The following is a 17,549-nucleotide window of genomic DNA, read 5'->3' as shown; positions in this document are numbered from 1 at the left end:
CCCACTCCATTACTGTCCCAAGTGTATGATGTGGGTCCCGAGGACTGAGATAATGGTGCCACCAGAGCCTGTTGGCAGCAACTCATACCTCCCTTTCTTTGCCTCCACCCCACTGTGAGTCCATTCTCAATTTCCTGTCCTTGGTCATTGCAGCCGACCTGTGAGAAGGCAACTCGAGGGTGGAGCTGCAGGGGAAAAGAGAGCTGGAAACTGACTCCTCTTCCTGTCCTCCCTGATCCCCAGCATGACACACCTCATTGCCCCATCCCTAACCCCACCAGGGACTAAGCTGGGGTCTTTTCCTGGAGCTGAGAAGCATAGAGGTGTGGGCAACAGGCAGACAAACACTGGCTTAATGGGCCCAAAGGTCCTGGGGTCAAGGTTTGGATTCTAGCACCTTCCCCCCACCCAGACTGAACCCACTGACCCTGGGTGGGTGGGGAGGCAGCTAATCGAACTGCACTGTTTGCTCAGGGCTGTATGGGCTGGCCTTAGGTCCAACAGCAGGAACACAAGTAGCTTTCCATTTAAAGGTGGTTCTTCTATGCCCCACCCACAGAGACACCCCACCCTGCCTGCACCCAAGTACTCCCTTGTCCCTACACATGTGCTCTCATACACACACACACACAGAGTCCATACAACATGTATGATACACACCAAATAACATGCACACACACCATACCACATGTGCCATACACGGACACCACAGACACTTAGCACACACTGTCATTACACACATATGCATAATACTACGCACAGCATGTACACTATGTATCAAACACTCAGCACCTACACACAAGCACACCAGAAACATACAGCACGTGTTGCACCTCATGTACCATGCAGTCGTACATAGAACACACATAACATCAAACACATAGGCATCTCACCTCCTCACCACCCCCACCATATATACCATGACATTCATCATATTCACACCAGACAGGCCATACCCAATGTACATACTCCACACACTCTATACACACATACCATACACACCAGACACCATAGACACATCACATACACACAGCACATACATACCACACACCACACATGCACACACACACACACACACACACATACAGAGGCAACACACATGTGCACGCATACCTTATAGGCATCTCACATACACACATACTGCCGTGGTTACAACTTCCCACTAGCTGTATCTGAGACAGAAACAAAATATTACAAAGTTAGAGGGAGACCCCATGCCTGTGACTTTAAACACCCAGATACCTGCCTCAGGCCGGCAGGCTCTTGGCTGGCAGCAAGGCCTCTGCTTCTCTCTGACAGTGAAGATAAACCAGAGGGTCTCCTTGGTGGCTCCCAGTAGCTCCTGATGGCTTCTGCTGAGGCTCTCTGTGGCAGGATCAATGTGGCGGGGGCGGGGGTCTCTGCAACCGCATCCCTACATGTGGTGGGGAGTCTCTCACTTCTCTGCTAGTTAGGGTGGAGTGTGGGACGCAGCAGAAGGGAGGTGGGCTTCAGAATCCAGGTGGATTTGGACCTCGCCTCTGCCACTCTGTGACCTTGGACGGCTTATTTCATCACTTTGAGCTTCAGTTTTCTCTGTGGGAAAATGGGGACAATAATACCTGCCTCACAGGTTTGTTGTAAGTTTCTGTGGGAACACTCAATTAAAGGGCCCAGCACCCGTAGTGGTGAATAAATGTGGCCTCTACCAGAAGGTTGCGGGATAAAATACTTGATAAAATCTGGAGCATTTTTAATTTTTTTTTTCTTTGCTGATTATCTGAAATTCTAGCTTGCCAAGCATACTGTATTTTATCTGGCACCACGTCCATTGAATGTATGTGGTGTTGGGGAGGGGTCTCCAGCACTTCAGAGCCCAATCTGCCCACAGTTAGGTTTTGGGCCCTGGCTAATGAGCCATGGGTGAATTTTACATCTTTAAAGGTGGAATCAAAACAGAACAAAAACCCACACCCCAAAAAACACAAAACAAAGACGAATGTGCATCAGAGACTGTGCCAAACTGGGAAATCCTATACTATCTGGCCCTTCACAGAGTCAGCTTGTTAACCTGAAGTTGGTAAGAACCAAGAATCTTTGCTATTTTGATACCTATCCTAGGCCCTGCAAGAGGTTTAACCAGAAAGCTCAAGAAAACCTAAATCTCCAGAAAAAGGAGTCAAGGAGGCCCAGAAAAGGAGGGGAAGGGGACTGACAGAAAAGGCGCTATAAGGAAGGGTGCTCCTTCCTGCAGCCCCTTGATCCTGGGAATGGATCTGGTCCTCCTCCTCCTCTTAGGTGAGGCTGACCTGTCCAGGCCTTCCCAAGACAGGTCACTGGGTGTCCCAAAGTCCAGGGGAGAGCTCTCTAATCTCTTTGAAGGCCTCCCCTGCAGTGACTGGCCTGGGGGCAGGGAGAGAGTCCCAGGGTGGAGAAAGAGAGGAACTGACGCAAGGCCCCCAGGTAGGCAGGACTGCGGGGCCTGTCTCTTTAAATCTCAGGTAATTTGGGAGGAGAGAGGGAGTGTCCCTCCAGCTCACTCCCAGCAGGAGCTCCAGGCAGACCAGACCAGCAGAATCTCAGCTCTGCCAAGAGTAACAAACTCGGAGCCCTCTGCAGACAGCTAGGCGGCCACAGGGAGCTTCCCAAGGCCTTGAAGGAGAAGTAGGAGACGGGACCTCTACAGGGAGAGGGCAGGCCGGCTCTTGGGGTTGCTGATGTGGCCCCAAGGCCGAGCCCAGTTGGGGTCTGGCCTCAGCCCCCCAAAGAGCAGTTTCTGCACTCCATGGGGTTGTCTCTGCCCAAGGAGAAGGGGTTAATTCTGTGCCTATGGAACAAGTTCTGCAGATGGTTCCACAGACAGGAGTCCTCGGCTCAAAGCCGAGATGAGCAAAACCTGCTGCAGCAGAAGAGGTAAGTCTCACTGTCTACTCCTCTTCCCAGCCCCAGGCTTGTACCCCCGTCAGCCCCCTTCACCCCTGTCTTTACTTGCCCCCGCCCCCCGGGCTGCACAGATGGTGCTCCACGGCCTGAACCGGCTCCCTGGGCGCACCTTGTCTCTAGAGTCTTGGCCTGTGGGGCTCCCTGTCTGGATGCCAGGTCACAGAGGAGTGGCTACAGGGGCGCAGGTGTCCATTATCTTCACAATCTCATTCAATCCCAGAGCCTTTAGAGAGTACCTCCCTAATGGAAAAGGGACTTCTCTGGGCCTTGTGGCATCACAGGCCCCCTCACCTCAAAGGTGCTAGCGGGTCAGGTCAAGCTTCATATATTCTCTTCTCTGTGCCCCCAAAACAATCTCTATGGCGGAAACACACAGCACACCTGCATACATGTAGGAATGAGGGCAAGGCCGAATGAGTAAAGCCGAAAGGGGACTAGTAATCACTAGTAATCACACATAGGACAAAATGTGAAACAGTTATCATCTCCGCATTGATCTCAGACCTGGACTAAGGCTGCGCTATCTTCCAGGCACCGGAGGGGGCAGGGATGGGCATGGGTACCTGGCCAAAATACCAGATGTGCAGAGGACCAGGCTCACCCACATTCTCATTCAGGTTGGGGGATTTGAGAGGCTCTAGTGTTTGAGTCCTAAGCGAGTCTTACTGTTGCCTCCAGTCCTGAAGACCTCTCTCAACTCCCTGGACTCCTACGCTTCACCCCCCAATGCCAGCTCAGAGCTGGAGTTGGGAGCAGGAGAGAAGAGAAACCCGTAGGATCTTGGAGCCATCCTGCTGTATCTCCCCTCCCAAGTTTCTAATGGATTTTCCCACCAAGTTGATGACAGCTAGAAGGAAGTTCAGAACTTTGGGGTTTTTCCCTGGGCCCCTAATGAGGCAGATAATATGTCTCTTCATAGAAGAAAATCTGAAGGTTTTGTGTCTTGGGGTTTTTCTCAGTCTCTGAAAGCAGGGGTCTGCCTTGGCTGGCTGGAAAGCTGCCTGGGGGTTTCCTCTGCTTTGCTCAAGAATTCTGGGCTGGGATGTGCCCTTCTTTGAGTTGTGATTTCCTGTCTCTCACATCAGCCACCCACCTCTCTCCCCCAGGCCTGGGAGAGTGGGGGCTGGGACACATGTCTGGCTGATGACGTCTTGGGGCAACAGAATGGCATTGTTGTTAGAGAATAGGTCGTCATTGGCTCTACTCATCCTCTTCCCACTCCTGGGACCCTAGGGCTGGGGGCACCAGGCACAGAGCACCGAGAGGCCTGGGTAGGTGAGCTTCCCTGTGTCCTGCTATGACGGGAGGACATGGTAAGGGATTTGGACTGGAGCATCCCGGTCCAGGCTGAGCATAGGTTCTTTCCAGTCTTGTCTGCCTCCAGTTCTTCCTAAGACCAACTAGTGGGCCCATTCTGCCATCAGCTGGGGACTCTCCTCCATTCCCTGACCTCTGCATCCATTTCTGTTTCTTGTCCTCTACCTCTAAACACCAGGTGTCCATAATAATGCTCCTCTTTGGATGGCACTTCCCAAAGGGAGCTGAAATTTTCTGGAAGGGGACTTTCCTAGTCTGTGTGGTTAACTAGACAAAGGAGGACACACTGGTAATTGGAAAATCATGGGATGGCCATGCAAATAAGGTCAATATGGAGAGGTGAAGGTTGAGCTGAGGAGAGATAGGAAAAAACAATGTACTGAGAACCTGGAATTGAATAGCTTCCAGCTCCTACCTTGTCTCACGTAATCTCAGATTCAAGCTGAGGAGGTAGGACCTCACGTCCCTGTAGGAATGAGGCAGGCCCAGGGCCCATGAGGGAGGAAGAGGTGAGTCAGAATGCGTGCTGAGGGGGACTTGGAGGGGAACTTCAGGGTGGGGTCAGGTGCTGTTCCATGGATGGTCCAGTGAGAAGGTCTCTTGCTTGGGTCTTCATCAGACAGCCTCCTACTTAAATCCACGTTGTTGGGGTCCAAGTTGAGTTCTCAACTCTCTCCCATTTTTTCCAGATCACCTCTCCCTCTGGCTCAAATTTTTTCACTTCTTGATATTCATTGCATTCAACATTTGAGCATAGGACACTTCACTAGCTTTGGAAAAGGAATAGGACACATTCCTACTCTCAAGGGCTCACGTCCTGAGGGGAAAAATGTACCCAAATGCATATACACTAGGCCCTGTGCACCTGCAGATTCAATCACTTTTTCTTTTTTTGTGTGTGGTGCTAGGATGGAACCCAGGGCCTTGCTCACGCTAGATGAGTGTTCTCCCACCAACTTATATTCCCAGCCCTTGCTTCAGCAAATTCAACCAAACCTTGGAGAGGAAGTAATTTTTAAAAAGTTCTGTTGTTGCTGACATGTGCTATGTGGTTAAGCGCATGATGGTCGTGTTGTTATTTCCTAAACAATACGGGAACAACCATTTACACAGCGTTCACATTGAATTGGGTCTCACAAGCCATCTAGAGATGGGTGTAAATTATATGCAAACACCACACCACTGTATATAAAGGACCTGAGCATCTGTGCATTTCCATATCTGTGAAAGTCCTGGTGCGATCCCCTTCCCAGACTGGAGGGATGACTGGATGTGGTTAAAGATGAGCTTGGTGAAGGTCACCAGAAGGGGACAGACCAGTGCAAAGGGAGCACAGAGGAGGAAGCTGCCATATCTGATTTCAGCTGAGAGCAGTCAGAGGCTGCCCCAAATGACTCTAGTCCCTCCCATGCTGGCACCTTCTCTCCAGGAGCAAAGGCAGGTATACTGGAAGGTTCTCTGTAGTTTTCTACAGTTATGTAGGTACATGGATGAATATAGGTGAACTGAAGTGTCTGAGAACACTAAGCTCTGACACGCCCCATGCTCCACTCACTCCTGCCTCAGCAAACACACACTCATGGACTTGCATGTACACCCATCTACTTACATGAAGGTATCGTGGTAGTTAAAAAGATGGCCAGGCTCCAAGTCTCTAAAGAGCCACTTTCTGCAGATTTTGGCTTCCTCATCTCATTGCCAGGAGCCTCAGCTGGAGGGAGGACCCACAAGTGCTCAGTGAATATTGCTTCCCACACATGACTGCTCTCTTCTTCCTCCGTGGTCACCGCCCCAGGCTTACCCCCCACCTCCCAAGAAAAACCAGGAGGAGCCATAAAACTTGAAGAACCACATAATTTAGTGGTAAGAGCCTGGGGCTATGTTCTTGGCCAAGCTTTCTGCCTTTTAACCCTGTGTAATCTTCTGGCAATGATTGGCCATGCTGCCTCAGTTTACTTTTTTGAAAAATGGGAGAATTACCCCCATCATGCTAAAGGGTGATAATGAGCAAAAGAGATATATTGCTTTGGAAACTGAATGGTGTGTTTAACAAGTGGGATTATTGTGATTAAAAAAAAATACATAGCAATATAGGGCAACTCCTCAAGATCGCAAGCATCAGAGAGGCTGTGGACTTCCTCCTAGCAGAACAGGACAGAATCTACCAGAAGGTGTGTCCAACCATACTGCGTATCATTCCCATCTCCATCATGAAGGCCCCTTCATCTGAGAGGGTGTTTGGGGAGAAACCTATGGGATTGATGGGTCTCCACATGGTCCCCTCTGTGGTCTCTGAGCCTTCTTCCAACCCTTATTAGCATTAAGAACAGGGATGGAGAAATGGCTAATGGGGCACTCATCCCAGCTCTGCCTCTGGCTTGGTTGGACAAATCACATCAGAGCTCTGGGACTCTCTCACATGAACAGATTAGACTCAATTTCTGGGGACTTTCTAATCTTAATCTTCTGATTTGAGCTTTTCCTCAAGACTGTCTGTATTCTGCTGTTTTCCCCAGCACTAAAAACAAAACTTGACTTGTGTACAGGGAACACACAGATATATAAGTACATGAGAACCAAGAGAGGAGTGTGGGGTCCAGGGGCAGAGAGGAGGGAAGTCAAAGATCCTCACTTGGTGGCCTAGAGGTGGCCTGAGTGGAAAAGCATTGACTTGTCTTCTCAGCAAAAAAAAAAAAAAAAAAAAAAAAAGGACCTGGTTTTGTGCCAGGAACCCCATAGGTAGGTTCTACAATCGATATTGAGTGTAGACTTCAATTTCATAATTAATTGAACGGTAAAACAAAAAGTTCTAGGACCTGAAAACACCTTTCCTAGTGTGATAATTTCAGATTTGCTCTATAATTCTTTTTGCTACTTAACCAGTGGGAGCTTAAATGGCTTCCTCTTTTTGTTTCCTCCTTAGTTGAGTATTTAATGATCTGTTAAGACAACATTTTGTATGTGTGGCAAATTTCTAATTCTCTTTCATGTGAAGAATCCTTTTTTATTTTTTTAATGGATCATGGACACTTGTACCTGGAAGTCAGGGTTTCTCCACCTTGGCATGATTAACATTTGGGGCAGGGTAGCTCTCTGGTGGGTGCCATCCTGTACGGGATGTTTAGTAGCATCCCTTCCCTCTGCCAGGAGCACACCCCTGTCCCTCAGTAGTGATCTAAACTCCTCTGATGGGCTGCCATTGGAGAATCTACAAGCATCTTTGATGCTCTTTGTACATTCCTTATGGAGCCTGAGGATCCTCAGAGATTTGGGGGTCTGCCTCCGCACTACAAAGAACCAGAACTTGGGCTTTCTCTGCTGTCCCCTGGTGGCCCCATTTTATTATTACAAGTAACGTCTCTCCCTGATACCATGGAACCCATTCGCACGCCTACCCAACTTTTTGTTGGATTCTGGAGTTTGCAACCAGAAGAGGCGATTTTCAAAAAAAACTTTGCTGGGTTGGATTATCAGTTGTTTCTTCACCCAGAATGTGCTCTGGTTAGGTTATCAGATAAAATCCAGGATACCCAGTTCAAGGTGAATCTCAGATTAACAAAGAGTAAATTATTAGTGTTAGAGTATCACAAATATTGCATGGGATATATATTTAAAAAAACAGTTATGGATGTAAAATTAAAAATTAACTGAGCATTTTGTATTTTTACTTTACAAATCTGGCAAACCTAGGTTCTCTCCAGTCCCACTAGAATATCTACAGAAGCAAGAAAAGGAAGATATAGGGATTGGAGGCTTGAAGGGGGACGTCTGCAGGCTTCAGAGATGAATAGGGCCCTTTCCTTGGGTCTAGGAATAGACAGATGCTAATTACAACCCAAAGAATGAGATGCCGGAATAAAAGTAAAGCCAAAGGAGAGAGTAAAGAATATGCTGGGAAGGGTGTGTATATGTGAATGTGCCCCGTTCTAGTGCAGGTTCTGAATATCTACAGAAGAGGAGTTTGGGCAAATGGCCGGAGGGGTGGTGGTGATGGGGAAGGAGGTGTCGGAAGCTTTTCTGCAGCTGTTTTTGCATGCCAAGCATACTGTTTTTCGTTTAGATATATGTTTGCTTAAGGCTGGCTCAGGGGATGGCTACTAGAGAAAATAAGGAGGGGCAGTAAAATCAGGCCACCTTTTTGGCCCTGCTAGGGATTCATCCATTGCACAGCTAGCTCTGGTGAGCGCCCACTGCATTCTCAGCTTTTCCCCCAGCAGCGCAGTGCAGAATAGACAATGAACAAACAATTCAGGGCCCCGCAGTCAATTCTAGGAGCAGGGAGCCCTGTGGGCGCAGGCATAGGGAAATCCATGTGCTCTGCGGAGCTGAGACGTGTGTGGTGAGACCAAAATGCAGGGTGGAAGGAGTGAGTGGGAGGAGCAGCAAATGGAAAAATGGTTGTACAAAGACCGTAAAGGACCTCTGTGTTCCTTCTCCTTGGGCTCTGAGGGACCCATCCGAATATGTGATTGCAGGTGGCATTTAGAAAGGTTGTCTTGGCAGCCTCTGGAAGAAGGGATTAGGGATATGTAGGGTGCAGGGGCACTAGTTAGGAGAATATTTTGCTAATCTTGGGCTAGAGAATGAGGATATGACTTAATGAAGGTTAGCAGGAACAAAAAGGAAAGGAATGAACGGAGATGGAACTTGGATGTTGGAGTGACCAGCCTGGTGGCTGCCCATGTGGCCTGGAGGGGAGGAAGGAGCTATGGCTGGGGAGATGTCCGAGTCATTTCTCCTCTTCTGGATTACCCTCCCAACCCCAGTTTCACAGTAGGTTTCTTGTAATTACACTGCTGGCACTTCGGAATATGAACTCCTGTTGATGTTTTCTGTTTGTTTGTTTTGGTATATCATGTAATTTGCCACATATAAATAAATAGGATTATTTCATTCACTCCTATAGAAAGACCAAATGGCTCAAGGCTGAGGGAGAAAATTGAATAGAAGTAATCCATATGTCTTAGTTGGAAAAAGTTGTGATTTGATGAGATTTTTAGTTCATTGTCAGAATAACACTAGAGAAATCTGGAGAGTCATAGAAGATAATTGTCCCCTAAAGCAAGTGAAAAGCAGATAATAAAAAAGGAAAGACTAAGGACAAGACAATACAAAATTTTGAAAAAGATCCTATGAATCCAAAATCAGGGAAGCCCAAAAAGAACAAAAGGAAAGAATGGGGACATTCAAACCTGCATGGCATTCAATGAATGAACCCTACTAATTAGATTTTCCAGCTTCTCTGCATCTATCATTGCTGGTCATAGTTTATATTTGTACAAGTGCTAAGCTCTAGTGTGTGCTGTTTGAAAGTGGAGTTTCCTGAGCATGCCTGGATCCATCACCTTTGGTAATTTGCATGCACGGAGCATACTCAAATAGCTACTGACTTGAGTGATGCTCCTCAAAATTTTAATATGCACAAGAAGCAGTTGGAATTTTCTTAAATTACAGACCCTGGTTTTCCAGGTCCAAGGGTGGGCCTGAGAGTTCATATTTCTTATCAGTGCTCATAAGATGCTAATGATTTCTTTAAGAAGAAATGGCATAAAAATAACATGTGAGAAGAAAGAAGAGAGACAGGAAGAGAGAGAGAGAGAGAGAGAGAGAGAGAGAGTGTGTGTGTGTGTGTGTGTGTGTGTGTGTCAGGCCTTTACAAACAAGCAGCTCTCACTTTTGGACTGAACCCCAAAGATGTTACCCTCAGGAGGAGGAAAAAGCTAGAATAAAAGGAATTTCTGAGAAGGTCAAATAGGCAGAGCACCACAACAGGAAAACACTGGTTAGCCTCTGCATGTTGACTTCCTCCACAAACATGAGGGAGGAACTTCTTGTACCCCTAGTCCATGCAAAACAAGGCTTATCCTGAAGGCAATCTCAGGGCAGCCAGGAGGCTAACCCAGGACCACTCCAGAGGTAAACAGGTCAGGAGGTGAATGCATACTGAGTACAACTCCTCCCCCCTCCCCTGATATGCAAGATAACACTAACACGCACTGTACATTCTGGTCCGGTATGGCCAGCCAGTCATGACACTCCCACTGACTGGCCAGGTGAAGAAAGACTAGGTGACCTTTGCTCTGCCATGGTCCCACCTGCCTGGGTCAAGGGCCTTGGGGTCCATCGCAGCCCAGATACAGGTTCTGAAGGACAAAGCCTCACCACTTGATCCACCACTGAGCATGCTCACTGTCACTACTTCTCTTCTCCCATTCCCTGGTAGGATCTGGGAGTCTCCTCTCCTTCTAGCAGCCAAAGAAAATGATGTCCAGGTTCTGAGCAAGCTGCTCAAGTATGAGGCCTGTGAGGTGCACCAGAGAGGTAAGGATCAGAGCCCAGCACCCATCCATCTACTGGGTCAGCCCCAGACACAGGACTTCCCAGGAGAGCCCAGGACCTTCAGTCTGTACTGTCCCCACTCCTCTGCTCCATAGAATCCAGGTGACTCTTTTCTTTACAAATGCCAGGAGCCATGGGGGAAACCGCGCTGCACATAGCAGCCCTCTACGACAACCTGGAGGCCGCCATGGTGCTGATGGAGGCTGCCCCAGACCTGGTCTTTGAGCCCATGACATCTGAGCTGTATGAAGGTGAGGGCCCGTGGGTTCAGCCAGGGTAAAAGATGGAGTGCACTGAGATATTTCCAGCTATCTCTGTAAGGGATCATTTGGGGAAACCAGAGGGAGCATATGAGCATCCCTTCTCTTTATTCCCTTCCCGGGAATTCTCCTTTCTTCCTTGACTTCCTCACATTCCTAGAACACCTGGCTTCTGAAACCCAGAGGCCAAGAGGAAGAGATGGGGGTCAGCTTGGTCTCCTGGGAACCCTGAACACCCAAGCGATTCCAGTCCTCCATCCCAGTCTGCCCTTAGGAAGGAGACCATGGGTTTGCTAGTGAGGTCTCTTCAGGGTACTGGGGGCACTTTGTGACTGATGGCTCTCTCTGGGCCAGGTCAGACTGCCCTGCACATCGCTGTCATGAACCAGAACGTGAACCTGGTGCGCGCCCTGCTTTCCCATGGGGCCAGCGTCTCTGCCAGAGCCACAGGCACCGCCTTCCAACACAGTCCCCACAACCTCATCTACTATGGTGAGGGCAGGGCCAGGCTGGGAGGAAGGGGAGGTGGAGAGCCAGGTCTAGGACAAGGAGCTAGACTAAACAGGGCCTTGCCCTCAGCTCCATCTGTGGGGAAGCAGAAGGGCAGCCCTTACAGGACTTAAGGCCAGAGGCCAATTCCCAGGACCCTCTTCAGTGTCCTTCCTCTGGTTCTGCTGGACAAGTGCCCCATGCCCTGAGCTGAGATGTGGGAGGAGCAAGCAGGCAGTCACCTGGGAGAAACTGCCCCCTCAGCTCGTGACCCTGTGGTCTCCTGCCATGGATCTCTCTGTGTCCCCAGGGGAGCACCCTTTGTCCTTTGCTGCCTGCGTGGGCAGCGAGGAGATTGTGCGGCTGCTCATTGAGCATGGAGCTGACATTCGGGCCCAGGACTCTCTGGGTAAGAGCTGAGATGGGAGGGGGTGCTGGGATGTGGCTAGGGGTATGAGGGAGGACCGGGGGGGGGGGGGAATGGGACCATGGGGGCCTTTAGACCTGTGTCCACATGCCAGCCCGTGTCCTCCCCAGGAAACACAGTGCTGCACATCCTCATCCTGCAGCCCAACAAAACCTTTGCCTGCCAGATGTACAACCTGCTGCTGTCCTATGATGGAGGGGACCACCTGCAGCCCCTGGAGCTCGTGCCCAATCACCAGGGCCTCACCCCCTTCAAGCTGGCTGGAGTAGAGGGCAACACTGTGGTGAGAGGCTCCCCAGCCCTAAGGTGCCTCTCTAGTGACCCACATCCTACTTTGCTGCCCTGGGAGGAAACAGATGTTAATGCACATTCCTGATGCCTGGGTTCCTTTCCCAGCTCAGGTTTTCCTCCTGATTTTTATCTTTCTTGTTCCTGTTCCATTTCCTGCCCACTTTCTCTGACCTGAGTATTGGGGATTTAATCTAGATCCAGGCTTGGTGTCTGTAATGCCCAGGGCCATGTGTCCTACCCAAAGCAGCAGCCCTTCCCTTCTCTCATCTTCCTTCCTGAGCTCTGGAGAGAGTCATGGGGAAGGAAGATGAATATGACGTCAGAGTGAACATGGCTGATGCTGCCTCTTAAATTAAGGGCCACTGCCCTCTCCAGGGCTGCTCTCCTCCTGGATGTGCTTCTGCTCCACCCTTTATGGCATCCCCTCTACCTGCAGCTCCTGATGCTCTCCACCTTCCCTCAGATGTTCCAGCACCTGATGCAAAAGAGGAAGCACATCCAGTGGACATATGGGCCCCTGACCTCCACCCTCTACGACCTCACAGAGATTGACTCTTCAGGGGATGAGCAATCCCTGCTAGAACTTATTGTCACCACCAAGAAGCGGGAGGTATGGGGGTCTCTCCAGCAGAGGTGGCTGGCAGGATGTGCCAGGGTCTCAGAGTCACCTGTTCTACTCTTTCTGCTGCAGGCTCGCCATATCCTAGACCAGACTCCAGTGAAGGAGCTGGTGAGCCTCAAGTGGAAGAGGTATGGGCGGCCCTACTTCTGCGTGCTGGGTGCCATCTACCTACTATACATCATCTGCTTTACCATGTGCTGTGTCTACCGCCCCCTCAAGCCCAGGACCACTAACCGCACCAACCCCCGGGACAACACCCTCCTCCAGCAGAAGCTCTTCCAGGTGATCCCCCAGGAGTGGAGGACTAACAGGGCAGGATGTTGCTCTCTGCTCTTTCTCAGTTTGGTCCCACTGCCCTGTTCTCAAATCCACATTTCTCCCCTCACATGTCTGATATATGGGTCCAGAGTCAAAGCACACACACATAGAAACACACACACACACACACACACACACACACACACACACACTCTAGGAGCAGCCTGAGACTAACCAGACCTAAGGGGTTAGAAAGGTCTAGGCTTGTGGCTGTAGGCTCCAGGAAAGATAGAGCAGATGCATGAGAGCCCTGGATGCTCTGAGCATCTTTTTCTCCCCTCAGGAGGCCTATGTGACCCCCAAAGATGACCTCCGGTTGGTGGGGGAACTGGTGACTGTCATTGGCGCTGTGATCATCCTGCTGGTAGAGGTGAGGTGTGGATGGAATCCACAGTGAAGCTGTTGTCCCAGGGATCCAGCCTAATGCAGGTCTTCAAGTGCCTTTGTGTCTCCCCAACTTCTCTTCAGATACCAGATATCTTCAGGTTTGGTGTCACTCGCTTCTTCGGACAGACCATCCTTGGCGGACCATTCCATGTCATCATGTGAGTCTCTGATCTCTCACTCCCATCCCTTTCCTCTTAGGGCTCCAGTTTCCTTCCCTGGATTCCTGACTTTCTAATCTTAACTCCAGAGATCCTTCTCCAGTGATGTGTGTCCCTATGTGTGCACAGGCTGAGTCTGAATGTGTGGGGACTGTCCCAGTTACACCCTTGCTGCCTGGTGGCTTGTATAATCCCAGCCCTCTACTCATCACCTCCCTTACTGCTCTCCTCCTAGCGTCACCTATGCGTTCATGGTGCTGGTGACCATGGTGATGCGGCTCACCAATGCAGATGGGGAGGTGGTACCCATGTCCTTTGCCCTGGTGCTGGGCTGGTGCAATGTCATGTATTTTGCCCGAGGATTCCAGATGCTGGGCCCTTTCACCATCATGATCCAGAAGGTCAGTGCTTTCCCCCATGCTTCCTAGAGAGAGGTCCCAGAACCAAGCTTTTGTAGAGGGCCAAATACTCAATATTTCAGGTTTTGTAAACCATACATGGTATTTGTTGCATATTCTTCTTTACTTTTAAAAAACAATCCTTTAAAAATGTTGAAACTGGGCTGGGGATGTGGCTCAAGCGGTAGCGCGCTCGCCTGGCATGCGTGCGGCCCGGGTTCGATCCTCAGCACCACATACCAACAAAGATGTTGTGTCCGCCGAAAAAAAACTAAAAAAAATAAATATTAAAAAAAATGTTGAAACCATTCATCCATCCAATATTAAAACCATTCAAAAGCCACAACAGGCCAGGTAGATTTGACCTGCAGGCTATGGTGTGCTGACCTGTATCTTGGGGCATGGAGCTGTTAGAATAACTGGTGCTAGACCTGCTAGCTCTGGATGGAGCAACTGCTAAGAGAATGTGTGATGTTCTCTTTGTCTCATCCCCTTTTAGATGATTTTTGGTGACCTGATGCGGTTCTGCTGGCTGATGGCTGTGGTCATCCTGGGCTTTGCTTCAGGTAAATTGCCTATCCAAAATGGGGGCCATGGAGGAAGGGGTTGGGGAGACCTACAGGGTATGGAATGCCTCTGGCTAAACTTGAGGGAGGGAAGGAAGGAGGGGGGAAGGCAAAAGTCAAAGGAGGCCGTGCAATGTCTGAGGATGCCATATCCCTCAGAGGTAAGGGAAAATTGGGAGTCTCGGGAGAATGGCTCTTGGGATCAGGAGGCTGAATCTTGTAGAAAATGTGGAACAAAATAACCTGGAAAAAAGGAGAGTTGTGGGCTGAGATGGTGATCCTGGAGATGCAGGGAATAGGAAGGCGATGCAGGGAATAGGAAGGCAATGTTCAGCAATGAGCTGGCCGTGGGCTGGTCATGATACAGTTGCCATGGTAACTCTCACCCCCTTGGGTGGAGCAGCCTTCTATATCATCTTCCAGACAGAGGATCCCGACGAGCTGGGCCATTTCTATGATTACCCCATGGCACTGTTCAGCACCTTCGAGCTGTTCCTCACCATCATTGATGGTCCTGCCAACTATGACGTGGATCTGCCCTTCATGTACAGCATCACCTACGCTGCCTTTGCCATCATCGCCACACTGCTCATGCTCAACCTCCTCATCGCCATGATGGGCGACACTCACTGGCGAGTGGCTCACGAGAGGGATGAGCTCTGGAGGGCTCAGGTGAGCTCCCAGTGGCTGGGTAGGTTCTTGTAAGTCATCCTCTTCCTGCCCAAGAAATGCCTATGCTCAGGTAGAAGCAGGTATTCTGGCCCTATGTGTGTTGGATAATTATTGCACAGTAAGCAAAACAATGCCAAGTGTGCAGAAGAATTGGATTAGCAATACAATAGAGAAATACTGGACTCTCTGGAAAGAATTCCTCATTGTTTTCCCAACACTGAAAACCTTAAATCTCTTCTAGAATACTCAACAGGAATCAAAGCTGACAGTGGCCAAAACTACATTCAGTCAATTTTGCTTCCAAGTGAGAATGGAAGTTTCAAGTTTTCTTGACAATATTTAAGTCTGCAAAATCTGACCCAGAAAAAATGGAAGTGTTAAAAATAATGCCATAAAAATTCCTATCCTAGCAGAACCTATCTTCAGCCATATGATGAAGATGGGCATAAGACAATTAGATGAATCAAATCCCCATTTATAAATATACTTAGAAGAGAATTGAGATCAACAAAGATAATTTCAGCAAAATAAAAATGGAAATTCCAAACACTAGAAGGCATTTAACTATGAAAACAGTGAAACCTAAGCTGACTAAATGAGATTTGCTCCGGGAAATATTTTCTCCTTGAAAATGTACTGATACTAGATTTGCAAGTAGGTATTTACGTCTATAAATGGCCATTATGTGGGGTCAGGTTATTCTGAGGCCCTGAAGACTCCTTTCTGTTTGCTTCCCTCATCTCCCTATCCTCCTTGGAAAAGATCTCTCCTTCTAAGGAGAATCTCCACATCCCAGCTATACTCTGCCTGGCTTTGCCATGAACGTCACATTATTGGATGAAGATGTGTGGGGCTCAAGTCCCATCAAACTCTTCCTCAGAAGAGACTCAACAGAGTTCAAACCACCATTCCAGATCAGGGATGTGGCTCTCCCTTCTGGGAAGCCATGAGCTGAGTTTCCTGGCTGTTGTAAAACTCGTCTCTGCTGGGCCTGCCCTTCCTCCCCCATTCTTCTCAATCTACATTGCCTGGTCTGTACCTGGGCTCCTTTCTGACTCTCCCCTTTGTCCTCACATGCAGGTGGTAGCCACCACGGTGATGCTGGAGCGGAAATTGCCTCGCTGCCTGTGGCCTCGCTCCGGGATCTGCGGGAGCGAGTACGGGCTGGGGGACCGCTGGTTCCTGCGGTAAGTCATGGTGCTGGGTAGGCGTCCCCTGAGCAACCACTTTTGCAGGGGACCCCTTTGCTCAGACAACCTCCGGCTCCCAAGGGCCCCATGGAGACCTGGGGTGTCCCCTAGGCCCCATATCCACTGACTGGATCATGACTACTGAGAAAGTGGCCCCAACAGGAGCATCCTAAGAGCTGGTGGACCAGAGCCTGCTATTTCCTGGGCCCGGGCTGCTGAGGGCCAGGTGTCCCATGCCCATGACAGTTGCAGAGGGTAAAGGCCAATAGTGGTGGGGCTGGGAAGCAGGTGGATAGGAGAGAGGCATTGGTCTTGCCTCTCTTCTTCGGCTCCTGCTCCCCCTCACGTCCTGCTCCTGCACTCCACAGAGTGGAAGACAGGCAGGATCTCAACCGGCAGCGAATCCGTCGCTACGCACAGGCCTTCCAGCCGCAGGAAGTCCTCTGCTCTGAGGGCTTGGACAAAGACTCAGGGGGAAAACCAGAGCGGTCCCGTCCCTTGGGCCCCCACCTGTCCTTTCCTACACCCTCAGTGTCTCGAAGCACCTCCCGTAGCAGCATCAACTGGGAAAGGCTCCGACAAGGGACCCTGCGGAGGGACCTGCGGGGGATGATCAACCAGGGCCTGGAGGACGGGGAGGGCTGGGAATACCAGATCTGAGCGCTCACCCCCACTGTGAGCATGGAAACAAAACAAAGCAACACCAACAAGAGCCTAGGGGTCTCATCTCCCAGGTCCAAGGGGGAAAGGGGCATACCATGAACCCTAAGCACATGGGGAAATTACTGCTCCAGGCCTCCAGGATGCCTGGAGCTGGGCAAAGAGAAGCTGAGGCTACGGTCCTCGCCTCGTCTTACGCCTTCCTCTTTCTCTCATGGAAGTCCCACTGCACGTCAGAGCACTTTAAGGACAGGTTTGCCTTCTCAGGCACCTGTCTCCACCCCTGTGTAATAAGTAGGAAGGGAGAGAGCCCTTTCCAGGGTGCTCCAGACAGTTGAAGGGGGAAGCGTTGGGTTTATGGAAAGGTGCCTGGGAGAGGGAGACAGGTACCTCTCTAGGAGTAAAAAGCTGGGCTGAGTCTCACCACCTTCCAATAAAGTCATTTCCTGCTCCCTGTCCCATGGGCTTCTGCCTGTCTGCATGGTGTCTGCCCGCCCCCTCCTCCACTCCGCCCCTCCTTGCAGACTGAGGTC

The 17,549-nt window shown here is 50.0% G+C and overlaps 1 protein-coding gene across 1 annotated transcript; it reads left to right on the top strand.

Moving 5' to 3' along the window:
• Positions 1 to 2,749: 2,749 nt before the first annotated feature.
• On the top strand, positions 2,750 to 17,016 carry TRPV6 (transient receptor potential cation channel subfamily V member 6; the record flags this gene model as incomplete). The annotated part of the gene is made up of 15 exons (XM_081286505.1): positions 2,750 to 2,892; positions 10,463 to 10,560; positions 10,707 to 10,829; positions 11,193 to 11,330; positions 11,638 to 11,736; positions 11,865 to 12,037; positions 12,509 to 12,655; positions 12,737 to 12,949; positions 13,269 to 13,355; positions 13,454 to 13,530; positions 13,766 to 13,931; positions 14,428 to 14,494; positions 14,898 to 15,166; positions 16,247 to 16,353; positions 16,725 to 17,016. The coding sequence occupies exons 1-15, from the start codon at positions 2,765 to 2,767 to the stop codon at positions 17,014 to 17,016; spliced, it is 2,184 nt and encodes a 727-aa protein (XP_081142631.1). The 5' UTR covers positions 2,750 to 2,764.
• Positions 17,017 to 17,549: the final 533 nt, after the last annotated feature.

This window comes from Spermophilus citellus, assembly GCF_964194105.1.
Source record: "Spermophilus citellus genome assembly, chromosome: 3".
Classification (NCBI taxonomy): Eukaryota; Metazoa; Chordata; class Mammalia; order Rodentia; family Sciuridae; genus Spermophilus; species Spermophilus citellus.
Note: the sequence above shows the minus strand (reverse complement) of the source record. Positions and strands in the feature narration are given on the sequence as shown.